Source organism: Aythya fuligula, chromosome 15, assembly GCF_009819795.1.
Source record: "Aythya fuligula isolate bAytFul2 chromosome 15, bAytFul2.pri, whole genome shotgun sequence".
NCBI classification, from domain to species: Eukaryota; Metazoa; Chordata; class Aves; order Anseriformes; family Anatidae; genus Aythya; species Aythya fuligula.
Genome location: NC_045573.1, coordinates 4,032,567 through 4,059,393, shown reverse-complemented (window position 1 = coordinate 4,059,393; position 26,827 = coordinate 4,032,567). Strand labels below are relative to the sequence as shown.

Here is a 26,827-nt window from a genome sequence, read left to right as displayed (position 1 = left end):
CTCCAGTTCCTAGGCATATTGAAGGGGTGGCACAGGGACCGTGGTGTCGTCCCCCCCACCCTGTCCCATCCCCAGGGGCTGCGGCTGTTCCCATTTTGTGGTATCCATCTGGTGGCTCCCGGCCACCTGAATGTTTTGGTATGCAACTTGTAGAGTCAGGAAGTTTGGCCACACCTGCAGACGCATCCGTCCAAAACCTGCCGAGGAAAATGAACCGCTTTAAAGTCAATCCAGCCATATGGAATGAGATTAATTCAAACAATTCGGAGCGCATTTACATCAGGTGTTTACACCGGGATAGCCGGCTTGACTTTAAGCAGGATTAGGCGATTGGAGGAGCGCAGCACGTTTCCTTCTCTGAAGGGCCCTCGGTTTGATGCTGTTGCGGGGTGGATTAGAGCCGAGCAGAGCGTCAGAGGCTGCCGAGCACAGCGTGCTGCTGCTCGCCACGCACCGAGCTCAGGGAACGGATGCCGCAGGCAAGCGGGCTGGTGAGACACAATGCGAAGCATAACCCGCCAGGCAGCCAAGAGGAACCCCGTTTCTTTCTGCCACCTGATCGCATTTTGCGTGAAGTTGGGATTTATCTCAGCGGCGCTTCCAGCGTAAGCAGCAAATTCCTCTCAGAAGAAATTTTCCGTCAGAAAGAAAAAGATTTGTCGGAAGAAACGCAGATGCACGCTGGCTGATTCATGCAGTGAGAGTGTCTCGGTGGTGGGGGGTGGCTGTGACATGTGTGAACGAGCCCTTCGGCATCCCCAGCTCCGCTCTCCTGGTGCACAGATGCTGTGTGCGAGTTATTCTCCGACTGGAGCTGCAGTAATCTGTAGCCTATACCCAGTGTGGGACAGGTAATGGGATGCAGCCCTTGCAGCGACACGTCTCTTGGCTGTACATCAGTTGTCCACGTGGGTCCCCAGGGCTGCTGGTACCTCCTGTGTGTGGAACGACTGCATCACAGCCCATTTTCCTATGCAGCTTTGGAAATATTTACTGACGCTGTCTGGGAACTGCCTCACCCTAGTTCTGATATTTTTGGGGCCCTGCTGAATGGATGGCACAGTGCTGGGTTCTGGAAGAGCCTTAGACACGAGCTAAAATCCACACCCCTCCAGTGCTGCTTTCCCTTTCTTTGGGCAGCTCAACAGTTGCTCCAATATAGCGCCTGGTTTCACTTTGCCTGTCTGCACATGCACGCCTACCAGCTTGGGGCCATTTTAAAGCATGCTTAGCAGTACTCTCACCCCGGTGTGAACAGACAAAAGGCATGAGCCAGCTCTGATGTCAGGCAGCGTGTGACACTGGCTCTCACCTAACAGATGGCTACGTTACTTGGTGGCCACAAGCATTTGTTGATGCTGAGCAATCTGGGGCAGGACAGGAGCTTGCATGCCTGAGAGGAGCAGCTGCCTGCTGGAGCCCAGGTTACGCAGTGCATGCCACTGCTGTGAGCCATGGCCCCATTTATTTGTTCCTCGATGTCTGAGAGTGCTATTTTAGCAGTAATTTAATTCCAGGCCTCCAGGGAGGCCACTTCTGTCCACCTCCCTCCTTCCCAAGTCCCCTCCGGGGATGCCTTTACTTCATCTCCTGCCCTGGAGACCACAACCCTTTGCTGTGCCAGGCTCAGTCCCACTGAGAGCAAACACTGCTGCATAGGAAGTGATATTGGTGGTGTTTTTTTTTTTAAGTGGCACTGGTCTTTCTTCTTTTCCACTGGTATTGAACTGTAGTGGCAAAGAGCACTCTAACCGAAGACAATGTCTCAGGTGAGATGTCTAACTCAGGTCCCAACTGCTCAGCAGTCATTAAACATCTCAGGGAAGACGTTCCAGGAACGGGGATGTTAACCTTGTGGTCTTGGACCAATTCCAGCTCGTTTAATTACAGTCTTCATATCTGAAATTTGCTCTGCACTTTTGACCGGTTATGGGATTATTTTTTTCCCATCTCCTCTAAGCTGTTGAGCAGCCTTGCTAAGAGCTGTCACACTCCCCACGTGAGCCAAAGCAATAAGCAATTATGGCTGGTCCCTCTCTCAAGATTTTCAAATTTATTGTATTTTCTGGTTACTTAACAATTTGGGATTCTGCATAGTGTCAGTGGCTTGCCTATGCAGAAAAGTTTTACCTTTTCAATCTGGATATCCTAACCAGTAGAGTATACATGATCCACAGATGCGGTGGTGTTGCAAAGAACATGACCTTTATTAAGTAGGTAATATAAATAACTTCAGGAAAAATAAAAAATAAAAGGTAATTTTAATTAGTACAGTAATGTAAGCTAAACAACCCCCCCCCCACACACACTTTCTTACACTGGAGAACTGTGCGTGTATAAAGCCTACTTTTTAAACTCCCACCTCTGTGTACCAGGGATGTTTTCCCCTTGGCAGACAGTTCAGGGGATTACGGTCGTGTTGGAATTAAATCCCCGTGTAGTTGTATAATGGTTAGGGGTGATGCCGGGTGGTCTCACCAGGTGTAAGCCAGCCTGAAGCATGGCAGCCCTGCTTCTCTGTGGGGCCCCAGGGCCACACCAGGCGGGGAAGGCCAGGGGGGACCTCTGTAGGAAATGGGGGGCTACAAAATGAACTTGGGCAGCCCCTTGGGGTGCTGCTTCAACGCGTGGAGCCCACTGTTGTGGGCTTTTCCCTCTCATCCTCTCCAGGGGGAAGAAATAGGGGGATGAGCCACCTGAGGGGGGGGTCTGAGCCCCTTTGGGGGTGTCTGGGCCACCTTGGAGAAGGACTGAGCCCCCTTGGGGGGTGTTTGAGCTACCTGAGGGGGTGTTTGAGCCCCTTTGGGGGTGCCTGGGCCACCTTTGAAGAGGACTGAGCCCCCTTGGGGGGTGTCTGAGCCCCTTCGGCGATGTCTGGACCATCTTGGAAGGGGACTGAGCCGCCTGAGGAGGGACCTGAGCCCCCTTGAGGGGCGGCTGAGCCACTTTGGGGGTGCTCTGCGCCCTCGCACCCGGCACCCCCCAGCCCCTAAAAGCGGTCCGCGGGCCACCTGCCCCGCCTAACGGCGCTTCGAGGCCCTCTCCCCGGAGCAGCAGCACCCGAGGCCGGGCAGCGATCGCTCCGCAGCCCTGCAGGCGGCGCTGCGAGCCCCCACCACCTCCGGACCTCCACTTAAAGCCCTGCCTGGGCCGGGCCCTGCCCGGCGGAGCTGGCGGGGAGGCGGCAGGCAGGGGGAAGAAGAAGGCAGCGGGGCTCGGCTCCTGCTCCGCCCCGCTTCTCCTCCCCTCCCGACCGCCCCGCCGGCTCCGCCCCGGAGGCCGGCACGCTGGCTCGCTCGGTGCCTGGGAACATGGCCGAAGTCGGGGAGGACAGCAGCGGGGCGCGGGCTCTGCTGGCGCTGCGCTCGGCGCCCTGCAGCCCCGCCGCGGCGCCCCCTCCCGGGCCGCCGCCGCCCCCGGCCGGGCCGCCCGGTGCTGCTGCTGCTGCCTCCTCCGCTGCTGCTGCTGCTTCCTCCTCCTCCTCCTCCTCTTCTTCTTCCACCACCACCACCACCTCTTCCACCGCCGCCTCCAACTCCGGGCCGGTGCTGGCTCGGCTGCAGGGCCGCGAGTTCGAGTTCCTCATGCGGCAGCCGGCCGTCACCATCGGGCGCAACTCGTCGCAGGGCTCGGTGGACGTCAACATGGGGCACTCCAGCTTCATCTCGCGGCGGCACCTGCAGCTCAGCTTCCAGGAGCCGCACTTCTACCTGCGCTGCCTCGGCAAGAACGGCGTCTTCGTGGACGGAGCCTTCCAGCGCCGAGGCGGCCCGGCCCTGCTGCTCCCGCCGCAGTGAGTGGGGCTGGGCCGGGGGCGGCGCCCCCCTGCGGGAAGCCCGAGGGGGAAAAGGGGGGAAGGGGTCGGGTTTTTGGGGGGTGAACCCCCCGCTGGAGGGTCCTGAGGGGGTCCAGCTGGGGAAAAGGGGTCGGGGGGGTGGTGAAAAGGGTGGCCTGTGGTTGGGGTGGGGGTCTTGCTGCCCGCCGGGGGGCTGCTGTTGAAGGAGGTGGGGTTACAGAGTCACAGAATCACAGAATTTCTAGGTTGGAAGAGACCTCAAGATCATCGAGTCCAACCTCTGACCTAACCCTAACAGTCCCCACTAAACCATATCCCTAAGCTCTACATCTAAACGTCTTTTAAAGACCTCCAGGGATGGTGACTCCACCACTTCCCTGGGCAGCCCGTTCCAATGTCTAACAACCCTTTTGGTAAAGAAGTTCTTCCTAAGATCCAACCTAAAACTCCCCTGAAAGGGTTGGGGGCCGGCCACAGGTTGTGAGGGGGTGGTGAGGGACCCCTGGTGTCAAAAAGGCCTCAGTGGGTGAGGGGTGTGCTCAGGGTGCCCCATGGGGGGTACAGGGTGGTGGTGGGGGATGTCCACCCGGTGAAGAGCCAGCTAACAGGGCGTTAGTTCCTGCTCTGGTTCTGCAAGGGGTGTCCTCGCCTTCCTGGGCATCTGCAAGTGTAAAGGGGGACGTGCATCAGGCCTGGATCACTCAGAAGAGCCACGTTTGGGGACGAAGCATGACCCCGTTGTTGTAGGATGCCTCTCTGCCAGCTGTCCCCAGGGTGGTTCTGCCTGCCACCAGGCTCACGTTCAACCAGTGGCCCTTAGGGGTCTCCCAGAAGATAAATGAGAAAGGCTCTTACCAGTGGGCCGAAACTTGCTACGCCCAGGGTTTGTCTTCCCTGGAAAAGTTCTGGTGGAAAAAGTTGGAAAACCACTTCGCCTGAGTGCTTATTTTAGGGTTGGCAAGTTGCGTGTTGTTCTTCGTGTCTCTACGGGGCAACAGAGAAACAGGGAGTGGTGTCCAGTCCCACAGGGATGGTGGCCAAGGGTGGTGCTGCCCACCGGGACCCCCACAGAGCAGCTACCTCGGGTACATTCCTCTTACAGAGAAGGCTGCAGGAGTGGCTTTGGTGCTAGCAGCGGGGCGGCTGTTGTCTGTGTTATGTTTTAGATAAGCTTTCTTGTTTGGGGAAAGCGCAGAAAGAAGGATGAGGTCGACGCCGATCTATTTCTTCCTCCGAAAACGCTGTTTACGGTTGCTGAGCACTGTCCAACTACTGCAGCACTTCACCCCGGAGGTGGCAGCGTGGCGGCGGTGGGTGATGTAATTCCTGCGTGCATCTCTTCAGGTCCCGCTGGGCAGGCTGTGTCTGCTGTGATCCCCGAGAGAACCCCCCCTCAAGGGCAGGGAGCGATATTTCTCTGCCTCTCGGTGCTTGTGTAAAACATCCGTTTTCAGCTGGCAGCATTTGGCTTTGGTACTGCTCACCTCCAGCGCAAGGGTCCCGGAGTTATCCCTCTCTCGCCAGCCTGTTGCTCAGGGGAGGGTTTTTTAATTACTCATTTCCTCTGCAGGCTGCTTCATTTTGTACTTAGTAATTTAGTTATAACTCCCTAGCTGCTCGCTCTCCGAGGCGTTTTGGTTTGTAACGTGTTTCATTTTCTAAAAGAGATGTCCTTTAGTGTCTGTTTAATTAATCTTGCTTTGTAAAACAAGACCACCCAAAGCCCAGGGCAGTTCTGGTGTTTTGCTCCCTCTGGTCCTGGGTTTGTTTGTGCAAGCTCTCTTCTCCCTGTCGCTCTGTTTCTTCGTTTGGTTAATCATAAGCATTGTGCTCGAAAACTCTCTCAGGCAGCAAATTGGTTGCTTATTCCCCCCACTTCCATTTGCTCACGACTTCTGGTGTGGGAACGGCAATTTTCCTTCTTCATCAGTTCAAAGGGAGGAGTTCAATGTGCAGTTAGGAACACTGTTCGGTAAGCCATCCTTTGCTTGGTCACTGTTTGAGCTACATAAATAAACACCATGCTCCTCCCTTTCTGAGTTCTGGAGTAGGAAAATGTTTTGCATCAATCTAAAGGAATTTGCCCCCTTGCTTCTAGCAGGTAAACAACTCCTTTTCTTTTCCTGGCAGGGCAAGGGTTTTTGTAATCAAGACCAGGGGAAAAAAAAAATCCTATCAAATCTTATAATACACAGCTTCTATTGAGGCTTAAACCTATTCTCCTGTTCACTGCTATCCCGGACAACTCCCTCCCAGTCCCACCCTCACTCCCCCCACAAACACACCCCCACCACATAAGCAAAACAAAGCGCTGGTCGCTGCCATTTCTTCTCTGCGGAGAAGTCTGTATGCCTGTTGCTAGCCAACTAATATTGTCAAAGACAGGAGGAATAAAAATGAAGATAGGTCTGAGTACACAGACTTTACAACTCAAACTACACTTTTTTCTGAGTATCATTTTCTGGTAACATTACAGTCCTGTTTGGTACAGCCACATCATCTCCATCTGCCACTAAAATGTACAGTTTATATTAAATTTTAGGAATTAGTGGCTGCTCCACACAGTGATTTAGATGGAAGCCCCTTGTGATATGGGGAATGCTTGCTGGTAAACTTCGAAGAACTGCTTGTGTGAATAGCTGTCCCCTTTCTTTTTTTCCCCTTCTAGTAAAGGATAGCAAAAAATATACAAAGTCCAATTTCTTCTCTAGGAGTACAGTCATTGCTTTGATATTACAAGCAAAGGAGATGATTGTGGGTCATGAGATCATGAATGGAAGCAGAGGATTCCATGGAAAAAATGTCTTTCAGATGTAATTCATACTATAAAAAATAAATCCTGGACTTGCACATTCTGTTTCTGAGGTTTCTTCCCGTTTCACTCGCTCTACATAAACATTTCTGTGTTGTCAGCCCTCTCCTGAGTCCAGAAGTAATTCCTAAAATTTACAGAAGATTTTGCAGGGAGGAGTAGGGAAGGGAAGAAAGAGGAAGAGTTCGGAGATGTTTCTTTCTGAAGACTCTCAGCACCTCCTAAAACAATAGACCCGTTCAAAATCGAGGGCCTTGGAAAAGTTTCGTATCACTTCCTCCATCCCCTCGGTGTGTACGTGTAATAATCCGCTGTGAGCAGGATTTCACTGCCGGGCAGGAGTGTCGTGTTGCACAGCTGTGTTGTTACGGACGATTATATTTCACAGATGTGATGACATAACTGTGAAGTGTAATTAAACAGTAACGACCAACAAGAAGGGCATTTCCTAGAGGTTAATGACAGATAGAAACAAAGTGGGTAGGAGAGCGGAGGGCCGGCAGTCCGGCCAAAGCCCCCTTAATCTGTTTAATTAACATGAGTGTCGCACTACAGCAGGCATTACAAATAAATCAAGATGAAATCATGGAAGTACTTACATTGAGCATAAGTGCTTTAAGGAAAATTAAGGATCGCTAGAAACTCCTTTTAGCTATGCTAGTAGAGGCTGGAAATCCGTAGAGAAATGTTGCTGAGTTTTATATTAAAAAAAAAAAAAAATCAAGGCTGTTGGTTAGGGTAAGCACTGGATTTTTAAACTGTTGATACAAGCAAAAACTTGAGATACAGCTGGAATCACTGGCTGGAGTAATTTTTCCTGCTGAGGACGATAATATTGTCAAAAAATAGGAGGGGAAAAAATAAAGATAGGTCTTGGTACACAGACTTTACGATTCAAACTATAATTTTTCTCTGAATATTATTTAATGGTAACACTACAGTCCTGTTTGGTACAACTTCAAATTTACCGTGCAATCAGGTGTTTGCAGGATCAGGGTGACATTGGATTATTAAATTTTTCTTTGCAATCTTCAGAAATGACTCAATTTTTAAAAGAAGTGACAGTAACAAGTTAGAGACTTCCAATAACTAAAATAAGCGTTTTCCGCCCCTAGAAGCAAAGGAACTGAAACAGAAGTTGAAAGTTTAAGCTTGCTAACCTGAATTTTAAGCAGCTATGGGTCAGGTTTTCAAATGCTCCGAAGTACAAAAGTCCTATTGACTAAAAACTGCAAATGTTGATCGAGCATAGCCCGATAATGGCACTTGAGCTTTCTGAACTGGGAGCTCAATAGATTGGAAAATGGTGCTTGTCTGCGAGCGTTTCATGGGATATTTGCTTATTGCTTTTGTGCCCGTTCTGTAGCTTTGCAGTAGAGCTGTTAATGGAGCTGAAAGTTGGTGTTTTTCAGTGTAAGCTGATATTTTCAGCGTGAGACTTATAAGCATAAAAAAAGTTTTAAAACCTGAAGTTTGTACAGCATTTTGGAAGGGGTGAATGGAGTATTTTTTTTACTTTTTTTTTTTAGTTGGAGAGTAAATATGTGGATGTGTAAAATTAAACCATGGAGTTAAAAATAAAATCTATTATGTGTACGAGCCCCATTATAAATTGAAAACTTGCTCTGCATGCGAAGAGCATGCTGCTTTATTTATAATGGCATTTTGCTAGGCACTTAATAAACTTGACAAAAATAAACAGCGCAATGCTCCGAGCAGCTATCGGGGTGCTGAGCCCACAAAATGCTGTGGGCAGCGGCGGTTGTCGCTGCATTTGGGGTCTGGGAACCCAAAACTGAGAGCTGGATCCAGCAGTCTTCCCATTCCCTAAGGGAGACGGGGCAGGCTGTTAGCCAGGAACCCGAGGCTCTGTTTCAAGTAAAAATTGACCTGCTCTCAAAAAATGGAGATGTGCACGGCGTGTCAGTGTTTTGATGACCTCACTAACCACTCGGCCTCCATTCTTGTGGTTAGGACGATGCCATCACGGTGGGTGCGAGTGTGGGTATCCTTACAGCTCGGAGGGAACTGCGAGCCCTGCGTACGCGTGCTAAGGAAGTGCTTTGACCACAGAACCACGACTGCAGAGCTGCTCGTTGCTGAAATGCTGCGTGTGTCTGTTGACTCTGTTAACTCCTCGTGCAGTTTTAGCCCTTAAAGATTGCATAATCGGCATTTACAACAGTTTTTTTCCTTTGTTCGAAATGCATCGCTCGCTTTGCTACAGCTAGTGGATGGTGGTTTTGCTCTTGCTAGAAATTCTTTCAAGCTTTGCTGTCTTAGTTCTTTATCTGACGTTTCTCCTGCTCTGATTTCAAAGACCGAACAGGTTTTTTTTGTTGCGCAGCGAGGCTGTGATAAAGGGCTGCTTCATTTTAATTACGGAATTTATGTCGAGTAATAATTCCTAGCTACGCGCCTCAATTTGTCATGGGTTACATTAAATGTTTAAGGCGAGTTTCTCATTAAGTGAGACTGGTGCTCGATCTGTTGATTCAAAAATAGCTGTGCTGGAAGTCAGGCTGCGAATGTAAACTAATGCCATGCAAAACTCGGTGTCTGCTCTCTTAGGGATTCCTTTCAACCAAGCTGGGTTCAGTTTAGCTGATGTGTTGATGATGAAAAGATTAATGTAACCAGAACACACCGCGCTTGTCCTGTGCATTCTTGTGCAGATCTCAGCTGTAAAGGCTGAGGCTGTAACGTGGGTTCAAGTTGTGCTGGTGTAACTTCTCTGTTCACAAACTCTCAACCCTGACATGAACGCTCAGCTGACTCGGGGATGCTTCCAGTTGCTGTCTGTGTACAGAAGTCTAGGGGATGAATGAGTGTGAGAGGTTTTGCTCTTACAAACACAGGAATAAAAATCATGAGACCTTCAGTAATTCGCATCTTAGTTATTTTGGTGCCAGTTGCGTGAGCATCCCCGCTGCAGGGTTCCTGTTTTGACTTCAGGCAACAGATCAGAAGAACCTTTTTTTTTTTTTTTTTTTTTTTTTTTTTAATTTCAGAAAATGGGACTCAGCCTTCCACCGACGAACTGAAAGTGTAGATGAGGACCAGCCTGAAGTGGTTGTTTTCTTTGTAAGCAAGCTCCTAGTAACTGCGCTCCGATAGCCATTTGGCGTCCGAGCTGCTGTGTGCGATGCCAAATGCTCTTGCTCGGTGTTGCAGTTTCCTGGAGGAGTAGATGTGGCAACAGGATGTTGGTAAAGAACAGGAAACTACTTGAATTTACTACTCATGAGACACAAATAAACTCTTATTGCTGGCCCACGTGTAGTCCTTGGTGTCTGCCATCGACCCGAGGTTCTGCAGCCCCTGGAGGCTGGAGCTGGGCGAGCTGCGGTGTGCTTTGGGGGAGCAAGGACACAGGCTGCTTGGTGCCTGGTAAGGGATTTGGTGCCTGGTAAGGGATTTGGTGCCTGTCTGAGATCTGACAGTTACCTCCAGCTGCTTTTGCTCCAAGCATCAACCCCTGAAGGGTTTCCCAAGGCTGCAGAATTACAGCTGGGCTATCCTACTTCTGGATTCCTGCTTAAAAGGGGGAGCAGCACCAAACAAACAAGAAAGAAAGCTAAATATTCTTTCCAGAGTTTATTAAGTGGTTAAGGTCTCTGTCATCTGACAATTTTATATGTCTGGGACAGGTGATAAATGCTCTAAGAGCTGGTTCAGTGCTTTCTGGCTGGTTAGCTTGGGTAACTTTTCAATGTTGGTTTAAAACATTTGAAACAGAAGCGACTGGCAGGCCTCGATGTAGCAGACTGAAAAATACGGGGAGCTGGAGGTGTGGGGAATTACAGGTTCGTTTTGTGGCTGTGATCCGAAGGAATCGGTAAGGTGACGAGGTTCAAGCAGTTCTTTTGTCTCCTGAATGCGTGGGCTATGACAGACACCGTAACGTACTTCCAGGTTATTTGGTTAATTGACTAATTGTGAGTACAAATGATTTTATGGTCTTGATGCATTTGTTCACCTCAGTGCCTAGTCCCATATTAGTCACTGAATAGCTTTTTTTTCGAGTATTTTCAAGTTTCCCCACTCCAGCTGACTGCAGGCTGCCTGCAATTAGGCAGAGCACTGATCTCCCGCTTAGGTAAATGAGTGAATATTTCTTTGCAGCAGTATATTCTTTGTTTTCGTAATACAGATGCAGTTTTACTGTCTGTTCACTCTTGTCCATAAATGTTTTTTGCGAGTGATTTACGTCTTCGGTTCCTTCAGAACAGCTCAATAAAATGCATGCGTGCATTACTTTTGCATGGCACTTAATTTTTATGAAATACATATTTTATTGGACATTTAAGGGTCTTAATGGCCTAATTAATACTCTGTATCCACTTCTGGCTTGTGTGTTTTGCTCTTCATTAGGCTGCTGCGCCTTTTCTCTCATCCTGGTACATTTCTTATCATAAAAATTTCAAGCAGTCTTTGGAGAGCACTCTGTCAGAAGCCTGTTCTTTGAATATTCAGCAACTCTCGGGAAGATGTGATTGATAGTCCCTTCCCTCCCTTACCCACTCTATTTTTAGTGATTCGAAAAGGAGTTTAATTTCTCGGGCTGTCGTTTGCTGGGTGTGCATGCACGCTCCGATTTGTGTCGGTGTTTTTCTCGCACCTTTCAGCGCAGCAGCTCGGCAGTTTGCCTCTTGTTTGATGACACCTTGACAGTTACCGAGAAATAAGGCAGAAGTGAATTGGGAATTCCACCTTAGCCGAGGGAGCAAAGCTGAACGGTCTTCGGTTCTGTTAATAGACGCTGCGTGATTAGTAGAGGAGGGTAAGTGGAAGGAAACTTCGAGCACGTTTTTATCACTTAGCCTGCATTCAGGGCTGTCGAGCAGAAGTGCCTGCGACTCTCCACATGCACCTACAGCGCACTTCATCCTCTGGGGTGGATCAGGGAGACACAAAACCCGTGGCATAAGCAGAGTGGAAGAAGCATCCCTCCCCTTCCCTGAAACACAATGTTACAGCCATGCCCCTTTTTTTCTGCTTCGTGCCACTTTAAAGAGAGCCTTGGGAAGGCTTCCCACACAAACTGTTTTAATCTTCTGTCTCCCTTAAGGCCACGGACGGAAGCCACCAGCATTTTGGCTAAGCAAGACCGGACTCCCTGCAGAGCCAGTTTGTGCACTTGCTAAAGGATTTGTTCTTGAGCAACTGAAGGCCTTTCCTCTCTCCAGGGCACAAGAACTCTGGACTCTTGAAACACTCACAATCCTGATGCTGTGGGAGGAGAAAAGAACCGGACACAGAAAGCAAATTTTGTTTCCACCTGATGGGTAGGCCAGAAGTGGTTTTGCATTTTGTACTCAGTTTGAGTGCAGTCCAAACCAGCGAGGGCAGGCTCTCGGTGTCGGAGATGTGCCAACTGCTGTTTACTTATTGATCTTTTTTTTTTTTCTTTTTTTTTAATTGTTTCACGACTTGCGTAAGGTGGCATATCTTGGCTTGGCTGCCAGCCCATCATGTGTAAAGGGGTGTTGACTGTCAACAAGCCTGGCAATTGGGTGGCTTTGCCTCCTTCTGTCTTGGCCGTTTGGCTGTACAATTATTATCTCAGTTCTTCCACCACGTCTCCCTTAGACACTGGCTAATGAGACAAGCCGTAATGAAACTGTTTTGTGCCCTGGTTAAGACCTGCGAAGGAAGACAAAGACTGACACATGCTTTGTGGCTGATGCCTTTATTTATGGAGTATTAAGGCGAGCACTGATGTTTTCTTCAGGCACAGGAGGTCTTAGGAGAATATTCCTGATGTGCACTGGTTCAGTAAACGCGTTGCTAGCACGGTTATTTTTTGTGTGTGTGTGTGTTTTGTGTAAACAAGGCGTAAGCAAACTGGCTGCTAGAAATCGGTGCAGTCACATAGTTCAGACTTACACGTGGTCTGTTTACAACCGAGTGGCCCAGATCAGCGCTCTGCTGCAAACTGAGCCTCAAATGAACTCGGGAGACAAATTTTTTTGATGAACGGCGATACTAAATCTGAGGTCTCTGGGTGACATGTGGGTGCATCCTCTTTTCCACGTGATTCGGTTTCTTCTCGCTTTCATCTTGCTTTGTGCTTCACCAGAAAGCATTACAAGTGTGAGAATTGACAAAATTGTAGCAGAAAGGGGCTAGAGTCCTCTTCCTCAAAAAGCTGGTATTACAAACTGTGAAGTTTGTGTGAAGCTTCCAGGTAAGATACGTGCACCAAAGTAAAATGTTTCACTAGCTCTGTATACTATAAGGAGGCAGGGGTGTAGTTGAATATGCTGGTAATAGGACAAGTGAACTCTTTAAAATGTCCTGCTTTAAGGTAATGAAACCATTGTGGTGGCAGCATACAAGTGTCCTGTCTTTTTGCACAAGTCTGTCACTTTAGTAGGTTAAATTCTTTTCAAGGAAGAAACTCCTCAGTACAGTCATACATGCTGTCAGGATTTAGGATACATGAACAGTCTTAGGATTATTTTTTGCTGTTTGCCATCTTAGCCGTGTCCTGCTACGTGGTCTTTCCCAAGCCAGTCTCCAGTATGCCTTTGCCTTAAAACAAACCACAGTAGGATGAATTTCTTTTCTGCTTCTTTAGTAGGAAGGCTTTGTCTCACCAAGCTGTGCCGGGGATCCTCTTCTAACCTTCATTTCCAATGTCAGTATTTCGGAGGCTGCAGGTGGGTGTCACTTTGTAGACATATGTGTGAGGGATGCTCTCTGATGCCCCAAATGCTTATTTGGCTCCGAGTCCAAAAGATGCCAGCTTTTAAAACATCTAAATTACCCTCGGAGCAGCCTTTAACACTAATCCTGGCTTCCTCTACTGGGCATTGAATGGGTTGTGAAATGTCTTCGGAGGGAGCGGAATGGACTTGAGTGAACATTTTGCAAAGTCTGAGTCCATATGGATCGTTTTTTATAATGTACATAAATAGTACATTAGCTCCTTCCAAATCACTTTCTAAATGAACTGAACCAGCCTCAAAGGAAAATACATCATAGTCATGCTCTGTGTGTTAGAGCCCTCTTTGAGAGTCTGACTGCATGCAAAGGTTAGCAACATCCCACACACAAGTTTTTTCTGGCATATGGATGTGGGAATTAAGATCTTTTCCTGAGCTTTACTGAGGTTACTTTGTTTTGCACAGCCTTTGCTAATGTGTTTATAGGTAGGTCTTAGCTTTGGAAATACGTCTCCTAGGTGGCTGCTGAGACCTTTCAAGGAGACCAGCTGGCTCCTTGAAAGCCAGCCCTAGGATGATGAATGGCCCATTAGAAGGAAGTTGATGGCATTGCAAATGAGATTTACATGAGAATCAAACTGCTCGAGTGCGTCCAGCAGAGATGCTGAAACAAGTGCCCCTCTCCGGGATGGTTATTGAGAGATTTTTATGAACTGATCTTTTCAAATGGGGAGTTTCTCCTCCTTCTCCGGGATATAAAAATACTCAAAAACCTGTAGTAATAAGGGAAGGGTCTTCCCAGGAAGCTGGAAAGGGGCATGAAAAGGGGGATAGGACACATGCTGCGTGCTGTGCGTGGCCAGATTTCTGTGGTGGAAGGGGCAGGAGCTGTGGCAAGCTGGAAATTCCCCAGCAGTTGAGCAAAGCTTGAAAAATCTTGGTGTTGAGTTCGGTATGGAAATGAATAACCAGCACGGCTTGTCGAGGCCAGCGCTGGCACTGCCACTCGTTCCATGCTGTCACTACGTATTTAATTCTCGGTGCACTGCTTAATTTCTTATTGAAAACAGAACTCTTTGTAGGAGCTGTTACGGGGAAGTTCCCCAGAGCGTGGGTGCAGGTGGGGCTTTTTTTGGCACTGAGGTAGGTGTTAATTGTGGTTTATGATTGAGGGAGAAACGTACTTAGCCGAACGGTTCTGCCAAGATGAGCAAAGAGGGAAAATAGTTAATATTGACCTTTTTAATTTTAACCGAGGTCGGTGTGAGCGGCAGAGGCTTGGAAAGCTGCTCAGAACGGCTCTCAAGTTTCGCAGAAGCAGGGAAGAAATGAGAGGTGCTGGTCGTGGCCAGGCTGTGCTGAGTCACCCCTTGTGGTCTGCGCTGCGGTGCAATTGAAGCCAGGCTCCTGCTCTTATCTCGAGGGCTGTCTTGGAGGGGGGAAAAACTCAGCCCGTGATGAATGAATGGGGAATGGGCAGTCCTTTCTGCGCAGAAACTCCCTGCAGGCAGGCGTGTGTGTGTGTGTGTGTGTTAGAGAACTGGTGCTCGCTGTTGCTGCAACACCTCCGAAAAGAAACCAGGTGCTCGGTGCTGCCCCAATTTTGTGCTCGGGGGTGCCAAAGCAGCTGGGTGCAATGTGTTAGTGCTCCTCAGCCTGAGAGCTGTGGTTTGCCCATACGTCCCCAGGACTGGGGTGGTACCAGGACCTGCAAATTCCTGCAGGAATGGCTCTGAGACCTCGGTGAACGCTGAGCCAAACATGCTCACGATCCAAGGCTTGTTATAGGGTCTGCCATTAAGTCTGAAGGCGCAGGGCTTGCCACTGACTCGTGGAGGATGAGGGTGGTGGTAGCAGAACATGGACAGAGCCATTTGTGCACTTGAATTTACTTTGTAGAGCAGCAAGTTAGCATGGGGAAGGGTGGAATAACCTCGTTTGCTGTCGTGGTGTGTATTGGTTTTTCTTTGTGTTGCATAAAGCCTTGGCTGCTCTCAGGCACATGGTTGAGAATATTTGTTTTCACAGTGTGGTGGTTTTTTTTTTTTGTTTTTGTTTTTGTTTTTTTGCTTCTGTTATGTTTTTCTGCCAATTTGACCTGTTCTTTAATTTTATTTAGTGGTTATCTGATAGGGTTGGGATTTTATTTTTGATTTGGATTTTTTTCCCCATTTGAGGAATCACACCAGGCTCTAAAATGGATCAATTTTAAAAGTGAACACTAGGACAAGATATTTATTGCTGATGCTGTCAGAGAGAAACCCCTATAAAGTGAATTTCTGTGTCCTAAGGATGCCCCAAACTTCACGAAGTGCCATGCCAATGAAAAGACCTCTGAGGCTTTGCAGAAATCCTGTCTTAAGGCAGATGTCCGCTCTTCAGAGTCAAAGCAGGAGTGACAAGCGTGGTGTTGATTCTTCTGAGCTGGACCCTGGCTTAGCAGGATAGGAGCCACCGCTTCCACATGGCCATCAGAAGAGGCCAATATTGACTCGAAGGTATTCAGAAATATTTGAACTAGAGCTGTGCAGCCCCTCAAAGTGGTGCAGTTAAAATCTCAGGAGAGGTTCTGCAAATGCCGAGCACTTCTTGTTCCCTAAAGCAAGGTGCAATTCCTGCCCCGTGCTGCTGTCGCCGGCACTAGCACGTGCGGTGAGCAGGAGGAGAGGAGTTAATTTTAGCTTGATTGGCAACACAGAAGGGAACCGAGCTGACTGCGCTGGAGATGGCAGTGGGATGAGATCAACGAGGGGAGTTTATTTTCATGCATCTAAGTGGGTGTTCTAAGCAATTTCATTATTTTTCTTAAGGGAACCGAGGCCGTTAACGCATTTAATCCTTGAAATGCTCGTGTGGTAGCAGTCCTGCATGCCTAGCGTTGTTGCACAAGGCTGGCTGAGATAACACCAGGTGCGTGTCCCATTCCTCTGCAGGTCCCAGGCTCTGCGCCCTGCTGCCTGGCTCCTCTGCAGCGTCTCGGGACTGGGCTCCCCGCTTTGCTCCTACTCCCCTTTGTTTATGTTCTGGAGCCCGTTCCGAGCTGTTTATGATTAAACATTGCTCAAACAGCCAGGTTAAGATTTATTGACATAAAGGAGGCTGGGAGGAGGGAGCGGCTGGCTGGACATCTGCGTCTATTTCCAGCCGCGGGCGATGTTATTGGAATCGCACACGTGTCTGAGGCCGCGGCGTATCAGACAGGCTTCTGTTCAAAGGCACGGTGGCGAGGGACTGATCCCTGCCGGCACAGCACGGCGTGCTGAGAGCTCAGCTAGGGCCGTGTGCTCCTTCCTCTTGAGCTCGGGGCGCGGAAATCACCCCGCTGCTCTCGAGCAGGGGGCCACGAGCTTTCTCGAGGTGACGAGAGAGATCCGGCTTTAAAACATGCCAATGGGGTGAAGGCCAGGCTGGGCACGAACCCTTTAAGAGGCAGTGCTGGTGTACAGGTGGCAAGGAGGTTTAAAATGGAAGGCTGGTAGGCGAGCACTCTTTTTAGGAAAATAAATGAAAATAGAGAACCATCAGAGCTAGAAAGGGGTAGGTTCGTAAGAAGCCATCCATCTTTTCTGAGCTAAAGCAGCGTTTCCTAGCCTCTTTGTTACGTGCAAACAGTGGGGTTAAATGGCTGTTTAGCTTTTGAGGAACGCTGTATGTAGCATGTTGGAGTTTTGTTCTTTTTTTATTTTAAAAAAAAAAAAAAATGATTGATAACTTTCAGGCTTTAAACTTAAAAAAATAAAATTAAAAAAAAAAGGTAATACAGTAAGAAATTTAATAGACTGCTCAGCCCAACGTGGAAAGGGACTTTTGCAGTTATGAGACTGGATGATGAAAGAGAGAGGTGCCCCTCCAATATTGCACATAATTTACATTTTCTCTGAAGATCAGATATTTAGTGTTTGGTAAAGAAATTGCTGAGATACGATCTAGACCTCTACAGGCTAAAATACCTGATTACGGCAGCAGTGGGCACACGGGGGCCCGTGCGTGTTGCACGGAGCTTCTTACCTATGGTTATTTTTATGTATACAACCACACACACAACAAAACAACATAATGGGTGTGCTGTGTGTTGCAGATCGTATCAGCCATCTGCAGCGTTGATAGCGAAACTTTCTGGGGCCGGCAGCCAGCCTTGTTTAAACAGAGGCATCGCCTGCACCTCGTGCCAGCCCACTTCTTCGGTGGCGAGCTTTCACATCAGGTTCTGAGGTTTCATCAGGCTGCTCTTTCTGACACTTAAACCAGCTCCTTATTGCCAGCCTTCAAAATAAACAGCAGCTTTACGGTTAATTTTAGACCTGAAAGGCAGTCACCTAGATGCTGTCTGCAGGTAACTGTTTGCACACCAACACAAAGGTTGTTTTCTCCCCTGCCTTTGTACCGAGAGGCCCGGTAAAGGAGAGAGGCTCGAATTGACACGCGGGGCGGTGGTGGGTTGAGCCGTGGCTTCCCATCTGACACACACAGGAAAAAAGTGCACTGTATCTTAGCAGTTTGCTCAGAAACACCGAGTTGTTTACAGTAAGGAGAACCGAGGGGAACAGAGCAGCCTCTGTAGCTGCTAGAATCGGGGCTGGAGCTCACCTTCAGAGACCTTACAAATAATACAAATAAAACCCTCCAATCCCCGTGGCTGTTGATGCTGCATATTAATTGAGATGGATGTAAAATCACAGCCGAGTTAGACCTTTAAATGCTGCAGGCTGGCCATGCTCCGTGCCATCCTCCCCGTGTGGCACCGAGCTGCAGCTTGCTGGTATCTAAAGGAATGGGAGTGCTTGGGAGGGGAAGAGGAATTCGTCTTCTGATAGCGAGTCCTGTGCCCGGCGCTCCTCGTTTGGAGTGAATGGCATATTTTGAAGCTGACTCCAATGTTTTGAAATGCGAAACTGACTGAGGTACAATTATAGCATCACCTCTTTGTTTCTCCATTCCTCGCGGACAGGCATCAAGTAACTTCCATCTTTTATTGACGTACCTATTTAACAAGGTTGGCTTGGTAGTGGGCTCTAGCAGAGTCACTGACCCAAGCACCAAAAATAATCTGCCTTAATGGTATTTGTTAAAAAAGCCTGCTAAGGATATTCTTTTGACTACAGCAGGGCTTGATTTCTGACATCATCCTGCATGTTTATAATCAGTCTGGAGATACTTGTCAGACCCAAGTTTGGATTAATTTTAACATAAGTGTTTGTAGATTTTTTAAAATTATTTTATTTTTTTATGTATAGATGAATTCAGATCCAGTCAGGTGTGGGTTGACCCAGTCAGATGCTCCACTGAGTTCAGAAACAAGTGGTAATTATGTTTTTTCAAGGATATCTTTCAGCTTTTTTTTTGCAGGCATAAAGAAACACAACGAGCTGACTTAGAGTGGCTTCTGGAGAAGTTTCAGGAAGGTTATTTTTCAGAAACTGCAGATTCTTGTCCCTTTGCACTCTAGTAGCTTTCTGGAGCAGCTCCTGGTAGATTTTTTTTTTTTCAGTATTGGACCGAGCAGCTCTGCTGTAAGACCTGTCCAGCAGTGCTGGGGATATAGGATCTGGACAGGACCCATCCATAACGTGGGCAGGGTGGTGACTCCAGGGGGAACCTCCTACCGCTCCTGCTGGCTCTCCACCACCTCCTTGAAACACCCTTTTCAGCAATTTTGATGATATTCTTCCTTGCTCTTCTACGAGATTCTGTTTTCATACTCACAGAATTTATTCCCTGACCTTGCTGTGGTATTTCATTACACAGAAAAAAAAAAAAAAAAAAAGGCAACTGCAATATCTTGTGTTTTGTGTTTTGTTTTGTTTTGTTTTGTTTTTTTCCCTTTCCTGTACTGTGCTTTATTCTTGAAAGGGGAGGATGTTGAAGTAAAGCTGTGCCTGACATCTCAAATAATTTTCAAAGAATAAAATCAGAACGTCATTAAAGAGCTGTGAGGGATGTACAAATAAAAATACAGCCCTTGGTTCTTCGCTATTAATTCTCCAGTGTGGAAGAACCTAGCACGTTCTCGCTTGAAAAATTAACTGCCATTGTTCCTGGCGGTGTTGTTGCTCGTTTTATCAGTTTGCTCTCTGACAGCAATTAAAAGGTTTGCTAGAGAGCCTATCAGAAATTGTAGGGAAGCTGTGTAGAATAAAACGATTGTTTTTTAAGTCGCCCAGCATGGTGTTTCAGTGCAAACCCTCCTGAAGGTTTTGCTTTCAACATCTAGTCGTCAGAGCCTCAAAAAGAAAAAAAAAAAAAAAAAAGCAGCCTATTTTCTGTGTGCTCTTAAGGAAGATATATGTGAACCAGAACAGCATTTTGATGTTCATGGGGTTGGGCTTCTGGTATCTCTTTTCCTTTTTAGCCTTCCTGATCTGCCTGGGGGTGTTTACCCTTTCCCCCTCCGCCACCTGCCTGGCTCCGTTTCCCTGGGATGGGCAGCAGCCACCTGGGATGTCTGCAGCGGCCGGAGAGGGCTGAAAATTGAAAAAAAAAATTCTGTTCGTGTCCTTCTGCGTGCGTGGTGCTGGCCAGGAGGGGAATCCCAGAGTTTGCCCAAACTTTCCTGCGAACGTGACTTTCTTCAGAGGGGCTCGCTGAAGGTTTCAAAATGAGCCTGCATGGGGAAGCGTTTCTTGGTGCGTTTGCGAGCCTTGATGAAACGACATAAAGGGAAGCCCAGTGCAACTGAGCTCAATAGAAACAGTCATTATAGCTAATTTACTTGGTGCTTTTAAGAGGCATAGCTATTCGTAAGTTGTGGTTTTGCCTGATGCTGCTGGTAGTATTTGTTTTAAATAGATACACTTGCCCGCACACGCTCTTTGCCCATTTGAAATCTTGTCTGGCTGTGTTGGAAACCTCATTTTAGACATGGCAATATGCAGTGTTAGGCAAATCCCGGTGTAACCTGTGGTGCCTTCTCATTAAGGAAAAAATCCCTTAACCCGTGTACGGTGCCAAGCAAGCGGTAGCGTGAAGTCCAAGGAAAAGGTCACGTCTGTGACCAAGTGGCAGTTTTATTTTATTCTGTTTTTTCTGACGTGCTGTCCTTGTTCAGCCATTTAATGTGCTTGCTTCCCTCAAGGACAACAGGTGAATAAATTCTGGAAGCGTGAAGATGCTGAAAAGCACGTGTTGTGCATTGTGTGAAGCCCCTTCGAGGTGACAAAACCCACTCCGGGAGCCCTGACCTTGCTGCCTTGCGAGGATTGCTGTGGGTACGGGACATGGGAAGGCTTGTTGGGACGCAGAAAACACTTCCCGGCTCTGTTCATGCCGCTGGTGTCTTGCCCCAGCTGGTTGACTTTGGGTTTGGAATAATTAAGCTGAATTTAAAATAAAATCGACTTTTCAGTTTCAGGAACTTTTGAAAATTTCCAGCCTGAAAGCATCGGCGTGGTAGCTGATGGGACGTACCTGATAGAGAGCGGAGCTTCTCTCAAAATGAATGAGCTGCATTTCGTCCTCTGAGAGGAGAAGGCGCTGTTTGGATCATGTGATGCTCAAATCTGAGTCTGTGGTTACGTACTCTGTTTTTTAATTATCTGCCAGAAATCTGCAGCACTGCTGCTGGTACCTCCTTCCTCCCCTCGAGTCTCGTCCCCTCCGCCTCCTTCGTGTCGGTGCTGCCACGTGGAGGGCAAGGCCAGGGGGCTGCTCTGCCTGGCAGTTCCCTCCAACAAAAAAGAGAATGAATATCACCTCCACAGGTATTTGGAAGGACAGAAAATCCTTCCAGTAATGCAGAGCTATAGGCTAGTTGCTGCTAGTGCCACTGGACTGGGCGTGAGGAATGCTCACTGCTTCCCGGTGAGTTTCCCTTTACTAAACACCGTTTGGTGCTAGTTCTGGGGCAGACAGGACAGCCAGGAGGCAGCTAATGCAGGGACCAGGACAGTGAGGTTGAGTTATACATCTGCTGTCACAGGGCAATGGAAGTGGTTGCTGGCATTATTCTGGAAAAAAGTTCCCAACAGAAGAGAACTGACATTTGTGAAGTAGAATTAAGATCGCTGTCTCTTGAATTCAACTCCTTATTTCAAGCCTGGACTCACTCATCCCAGTTCCATCCAACTGGCATTACCTCCTCTGTGTATCTGTGGCGTTGAGCAGGACAGCATGGACAACATGCAGTGACTGCGTTACAAAGCATCCAAGGCAAGCGATTTGTAAACTTGTGGTGACTTTAAAGTTAGAAACCAGTCCTCCTGGATCTAAACTCCTATCGTGCCCTACACAATAACCATAACCAAACTTTTCAATGGGTTGCTCAGTCTTTGTGGTGGTTACGGAGGTCGCTGCACTCCTTTATCTGCAGTTAAGCTCCATGCTTTCTGATCCCAGTTTTCCTTCAGTTACGTTAAAAACACTAACGGTGACTTCTGTAGCTTTTCTTCTAACTAAACAACAGTGGATGACAGTAGAGGTGTGTTTACAGGGAGCTCCACAGTTTATTTCCTTATCCTGCTGCTGTCTGACAACATGCTCGTTTTGCCTTGTCTTGGCTTGAGTTGGTCCATCTCGGGAAGAACAAATGTACTGAAGCATCCCCGTGGCCTTTGTCAAGGAGCAGTGGGTTCGGGGCTTCACCATTTACCTACAGGCCCCTCGGTTCTCTCTTTGTAGAAGCAGCAGGTTATTTTACTGACAATCACATTGCAGATACTTCTCTGGACTCTGTGGGTTAGCCTTCAGTAGGATTTCTGTGTTAAATCTGGTCAGACCAGTGGTGCAATTGAAAGGGAAATAGCAAACGCTGAAAACCTCATTGCTTTAAGACTGTGGTAACCTCCAAAATGGACGAGGCAGTCTTAAAAACCTGGCAGTTATGCTGCCCATGTCCCCTAGCCTAAAGAGATGTGAAGAAAACAAACAGAACGACTTCTAAATTGCCATGGTGATAGGTGCATGCCTGTCTTGTAATGTGGATTTAGACTTAGGAGAATAAAACCTATTTGTCTTCACTCCTCCAGAACTCCTCCTGTAGTCTTGGTGCAATTAACTTTTTCATTTGGGATCCAGATAGCACCAGCCAAGTAGACAATAAAGCAGGTTTCTTACTGGCGTTGGCTACAAAATGTTATTTAAAAAAAATAAATAAATCCCTGCGGTGGGGAGGGGAACAGGAAATGTTGGCTGATGATATTATTAGTTTGTTGTAAAGGAGGGGTGAGTAGTACATAATCTCCTGTGACAGCTAAGACAGCTGTACAGAGCTTGTTGTATGGTTTCATGACATCCCTTCAAAATAATATTCACTATAATTCACTCGCGATTGAAAGGTGGTTTTGTTACTCATGCTTTTGCTTACCTCGCTGCTTCAGACAGCTGCAGTTCCAGCAAAATAATCGTCGTGAGCACAATGCTGCTGATGATTATTGCCATCAGGGAGCAAGGGGCTACCTTCCTTTTGGAGAAGATGGAGAAAATTGATTTGGCTGTTTCCCTTACTGAAGGGGGTTGGGTGAGGGAGGAACCCTTCTAAGCATTTTGCAGTTGAATTTTTTGTGTTTTACGGTTTTTTGTTGTTTTGAAATGTGTTGTCTGTCTGCGGTCAGGCTCCCTGCAGTCAGAGCGAAGCATCACAAAGCAACAGATCTTGTCGTGCAGTGGTCGCAGCAATGATTTGCACCTTATTTTGGAAGAAATGGGAATCTGAGGTAGCTGCTCTTGTGTCAGGTAGTTTTGCTTATCTGTCCACGGGCAGGCCTTCAGGGCTTAGATCCGTGTTTAGGTAAGTGAAGCAAACTCTCATCTCCTCCTAACCAAATGTAGTTTGATCTTGGGTAAACTTTCCCAGTGAGTCTTTCATGTTGGCCAAGGCACCTCCTCTCAGGCTGCTTCAAAGTATGGCAGGAACAGGGAGTGGATTTATGACTTAATGGGAATGTGATTTTCATAGATGCTAGCGCGTTGTTCTTCCCTTAGCTGATTACGGAATACCAGGAAAATTAGCTGCAGGAGGTAATTGGGGCACTTCTTTCTCTGTGAAGGCAGCTGCATGCACTACCTGCACGCTGAAATTTTGGTGTTTACCCTACACCTTGCATTAAAGGGTGAGAAGGATCCGTCTTGCCCTCTGGTGAAATCAGGTACCTTGAAATAACTGGAAATGGTAATGGCTTAACAAAGGTGAAGGAAGGCAAATTCTCAGTCGAGCTGAGAAACCCAGCGTGGTTTTGGAGCTTTGTGCATGGGAATAATACGGTGTTCTTCTGGGTGAATGGCACGGGACTGGTGAGGAGTTGGAGGGGACAGAATAAAGGCTAGTGTGTGTGGTTGGGGATTTTAATACCTCTTCCAAAGGCTTTTGTGGGGCTCCTCAGTCAAATTTTAGTGAGCGATGGCTCTGTTTTGCCATGGCACTTGGTGCTGTGGTGAGAGCTCTGCCTGTCAGCGTTGGCTGGGTCTGAGCAGGGCACTGACTGGGGAGGTGACTGCCACCTCGTAGGGTGTGCTGTGGCTGCTGTCCCCCGGCGTGGTGTGCCAGAGGGAAGGGTGTCAGGGTCACGGGGTGCTACCGGTAGCCGTGAGCTTAAAAAGAAAAGGTGGCAGTTGCAGCAGAGGGACACCATCATGCCTAACTAATTTTTCTGAATGGAGCCACAGCCCCGTGTTTCAGTTCTGATTCAGATGGCGAAAAGCGTTACTCTCAATGAAGCATCTCACGAAACGTTTCTTGCTCAGCCTGCGCCCTGGCACTGCTCCTAGCACGGGTGCTCGGGGCGTGTTCGCAGGAGCAGCGGCTTCCAGAAACTGCAGCACGATGGAGGAGGCAGAGGTAGTGCTGGCTCAGTGATGGCAACTCGAGTGACAGCTCTTCTGGTTACTCCCCTTTGCATTTACCAGAATGATGTTTAATATATATAATAAATACATGCGTATGTACATAAGCTTCTTTATTTTACTTGGCTTCTTCACGATCTTTGTCTTCTCTGTTTTTACACCGTGCTTTTCTGCGGTGTAAATGCACAGCCCTGAATCCAGCTCCATTTCCTGTCTCCTTTCTAAGTCTCTTCGAGCAGCCTTTTCTTGCCCTTGTGAAACAGATTTTAGCAGAAGCCATTTGGTGTGGAGCAGCACACAGGGTGCTCTAACAAAGAAATCAGTGAATAGCCTCCATTTCTACCAAGTCTGGCACTACCTTTTGGCAAATGCACCTCAATCTCCTTTGCATCTGTGAGTAAAAGGCACTTGGAGGAGGGGGGGAGAACATTTCTGGTTTTTATGGTGTCACGCAGGGTATGGAGTTGTCATGTTGCCTTTTTTTTTTTCCCCTAACCATTTTCCCCGAAGCCTGCATTAGGGGTGAATGTTTATGTAAAGTCTAGTGTTCCCTAGCGTTTTATTTTCAGGCCTTACGTAGATGAAATGCTTGTGGTCACTGTCGCTGGTTCACCACATGAAGGAAGCCTAATAGCACGGGTGCTGTGTTGTCAGCGTGAGGAGCTTGTCCAGGAAACTTTTGAAATTCTGTCGTACTTAAAGCAAACAAGCATTTCTAGCAACATTTTGTTGTTGTTGTTTATTACGTCGCTGTAGCAATGTGTGGCATGTGCACTCCTCCTCCTGCCCTTGGTCTCCAATGTATATATAGCGTGCGTTCAGGGAGCTCAGGCATGCAGCAGGGAGCCAGCAATCCGTTTGCTTTGACTTTCTCCTGCCTGCAATCTCACAAGGCAAGAATTGTTTCCATGCAATTTCTGGAGCCTGCTGCATGCATCTGTTGTTGGTTTTAAGACAGATATTCTCCCCGCCTCGCAAGGATCCTGGAGAAATGGGAATCCTTTTCCCAGAAGGAGTTCAGATGTACTCACACACAGTTACATCATGTTTTATACAATAGGTGAGGTTTATATGGCCTGGGACTGCAGGTTGGACCTGTCTGGAGCAGGTTATCGAGGACAGCTCTGCACTTCTGCAATCGAGGCAGGCTACCTCCTGCCTGCAGGTGACCGAGAGCTTTTTGTGGACCGTTAATTCATTGCTCTGTAATCAGCTGGGAATTTCTGAGGTGCTTAAAAGAGTTGCATCTTAGACACCTTTGGAAACAGCAGTTGTCTTCGTTATGCTTTATATGCTGAGTCTAACTTCCAGATTGATCTTTTTCTCATGATGGAAACATTAAGCCGTGGTGGTAATTGCTGTGCATCTTTGATAGGAACCATGCAACATGGATCAAATAGTCTAATTCAGCTTAAATAATGTCAATTATATACAGTAATCTTAGTGAATGCGTGCTCAGTTCTGCTTGGGCTGCCTGTCTTGTCCAGCTTATCTTCTGGGGAAGTACAATTCTCATAGGCTTAAATCCTGCACTAATGTGCCTCGGTTTCTAAATAGCACTACCTGATACAATTTGCATTTATCCTTCTTGCTAGGAAAGAGGTTAATTAAGGGAACAATTAGAAAAGCTCATTAAAACTGCATCCAGCTTTAGTGTAATGAAAAGCGAGCTGGCTGTGACATGGTTCATGGTGAGGCTGTCCAGAGTTCCCGGTGACACGGCTCCCTGGTGTCAGTGCGTGTCGGCTGACCTGGGGCAGTGTCTCTGGGCTGCACGGAGGCTGTCCCTGCTGGTATTTCTGCGGTTGTTGGAACAGGGACTGCAACAATAACGCTAATCCCAGGCACCTTCCCCCTGAGGGAGGGGAGGAGTTGTGCAGGAATCTGTGCTCTGCGTTTCGCATTGCGCTTCCATTTCTTGCGTCCCCGGTTTTTACAGCACTGAAAGCATACAGGCACTTTGGACTAGCTGCCCCCACTCTGCCAGGCAGCAGGAACTAGCACAGCCCAAGCTTCAGAAGCCTTCTGAAACCTTGCCCACCCTCCCAGATTTCCACCCTCTGTTTTTTGTGGGACTGGTTCTTACAAAAGGGCCACGTACGTGCTGGCTAGCGAGATGTTAAAGCTAGCTGCACGGCCTGGGTTCTGCTCCAGTGGGCCGGGAGGGCTGTCTTTCTAAAAATGAAATCCCAGCAGCCAACAAATTGTTTGCCTGTGGAGCCAGCCCAGCCCAGCCCAGCCTCCCCGTTTCTCTCCCTTGTTCCAGTGCGGGTAAATCACGTGGCTGAACCCGATAGCTCCGGGGAGGGCTCCCAAGGAGACGCTGTGCGAGACAGGCCTCTTAGGCACACGGCTGCTGGGTCGCCTTAAACTTCACAGTTAGCTTGATTTAGGATTTAGGAAAACCAAAAGTTGGCTTTGTGAAGATTGTCCTTGCTCCTGGACTGCTGGCACCAGCCTGGGTGCAGTTAGCACCTTCTTATCTAACGTTACAGCATCAGGAAATAAAATGGAGTTGAGGAGCTGGATGCATGACCTGGAGGCAGCGACAGGAGGAGATGCTGGTCTCACATTATTGGGTTCCTCTGAAAAGCAAAACGTGGTGGTGGTGGGACTGGGCTCCTTGCTGCTGTGCACCACGGTGCGGGGCTGGCCTCGGCCGTGCTGCAGAGCTGCTGCAGGGCAGCCAGACCTGTTGGGATCACACCGAGCACTGTTAAACGAGGGCTGGACTGTCCTGGGCTCGGTTAGAAGGGCTAGGTATGCATGGCCAGG

General features: G+C 48.1%; 1 protein-coding gene across 1 annotated transcript in view; it reads left to right on the top strand.

The window, feature by feature from the left end:
* Positions 1-3,311: 3,311 nt before the first annotated feature.
* Positions 3,312-26,827, top strand: part of FOXK1 (forkhead box K1) — a 46,158-nt gene continuing 22,642 nt past the window's right edge. Inside the window, exon 1 of the mRNA XM_032198009.1 lies at positions 3,312-3,793. Within this exon, the coding sequence (XP_032053900.1) occupies positions 3,312-3,793 (482 nt within the window). The remainder of the gene's footprint in view (positions 3,794-26,827) is intronic.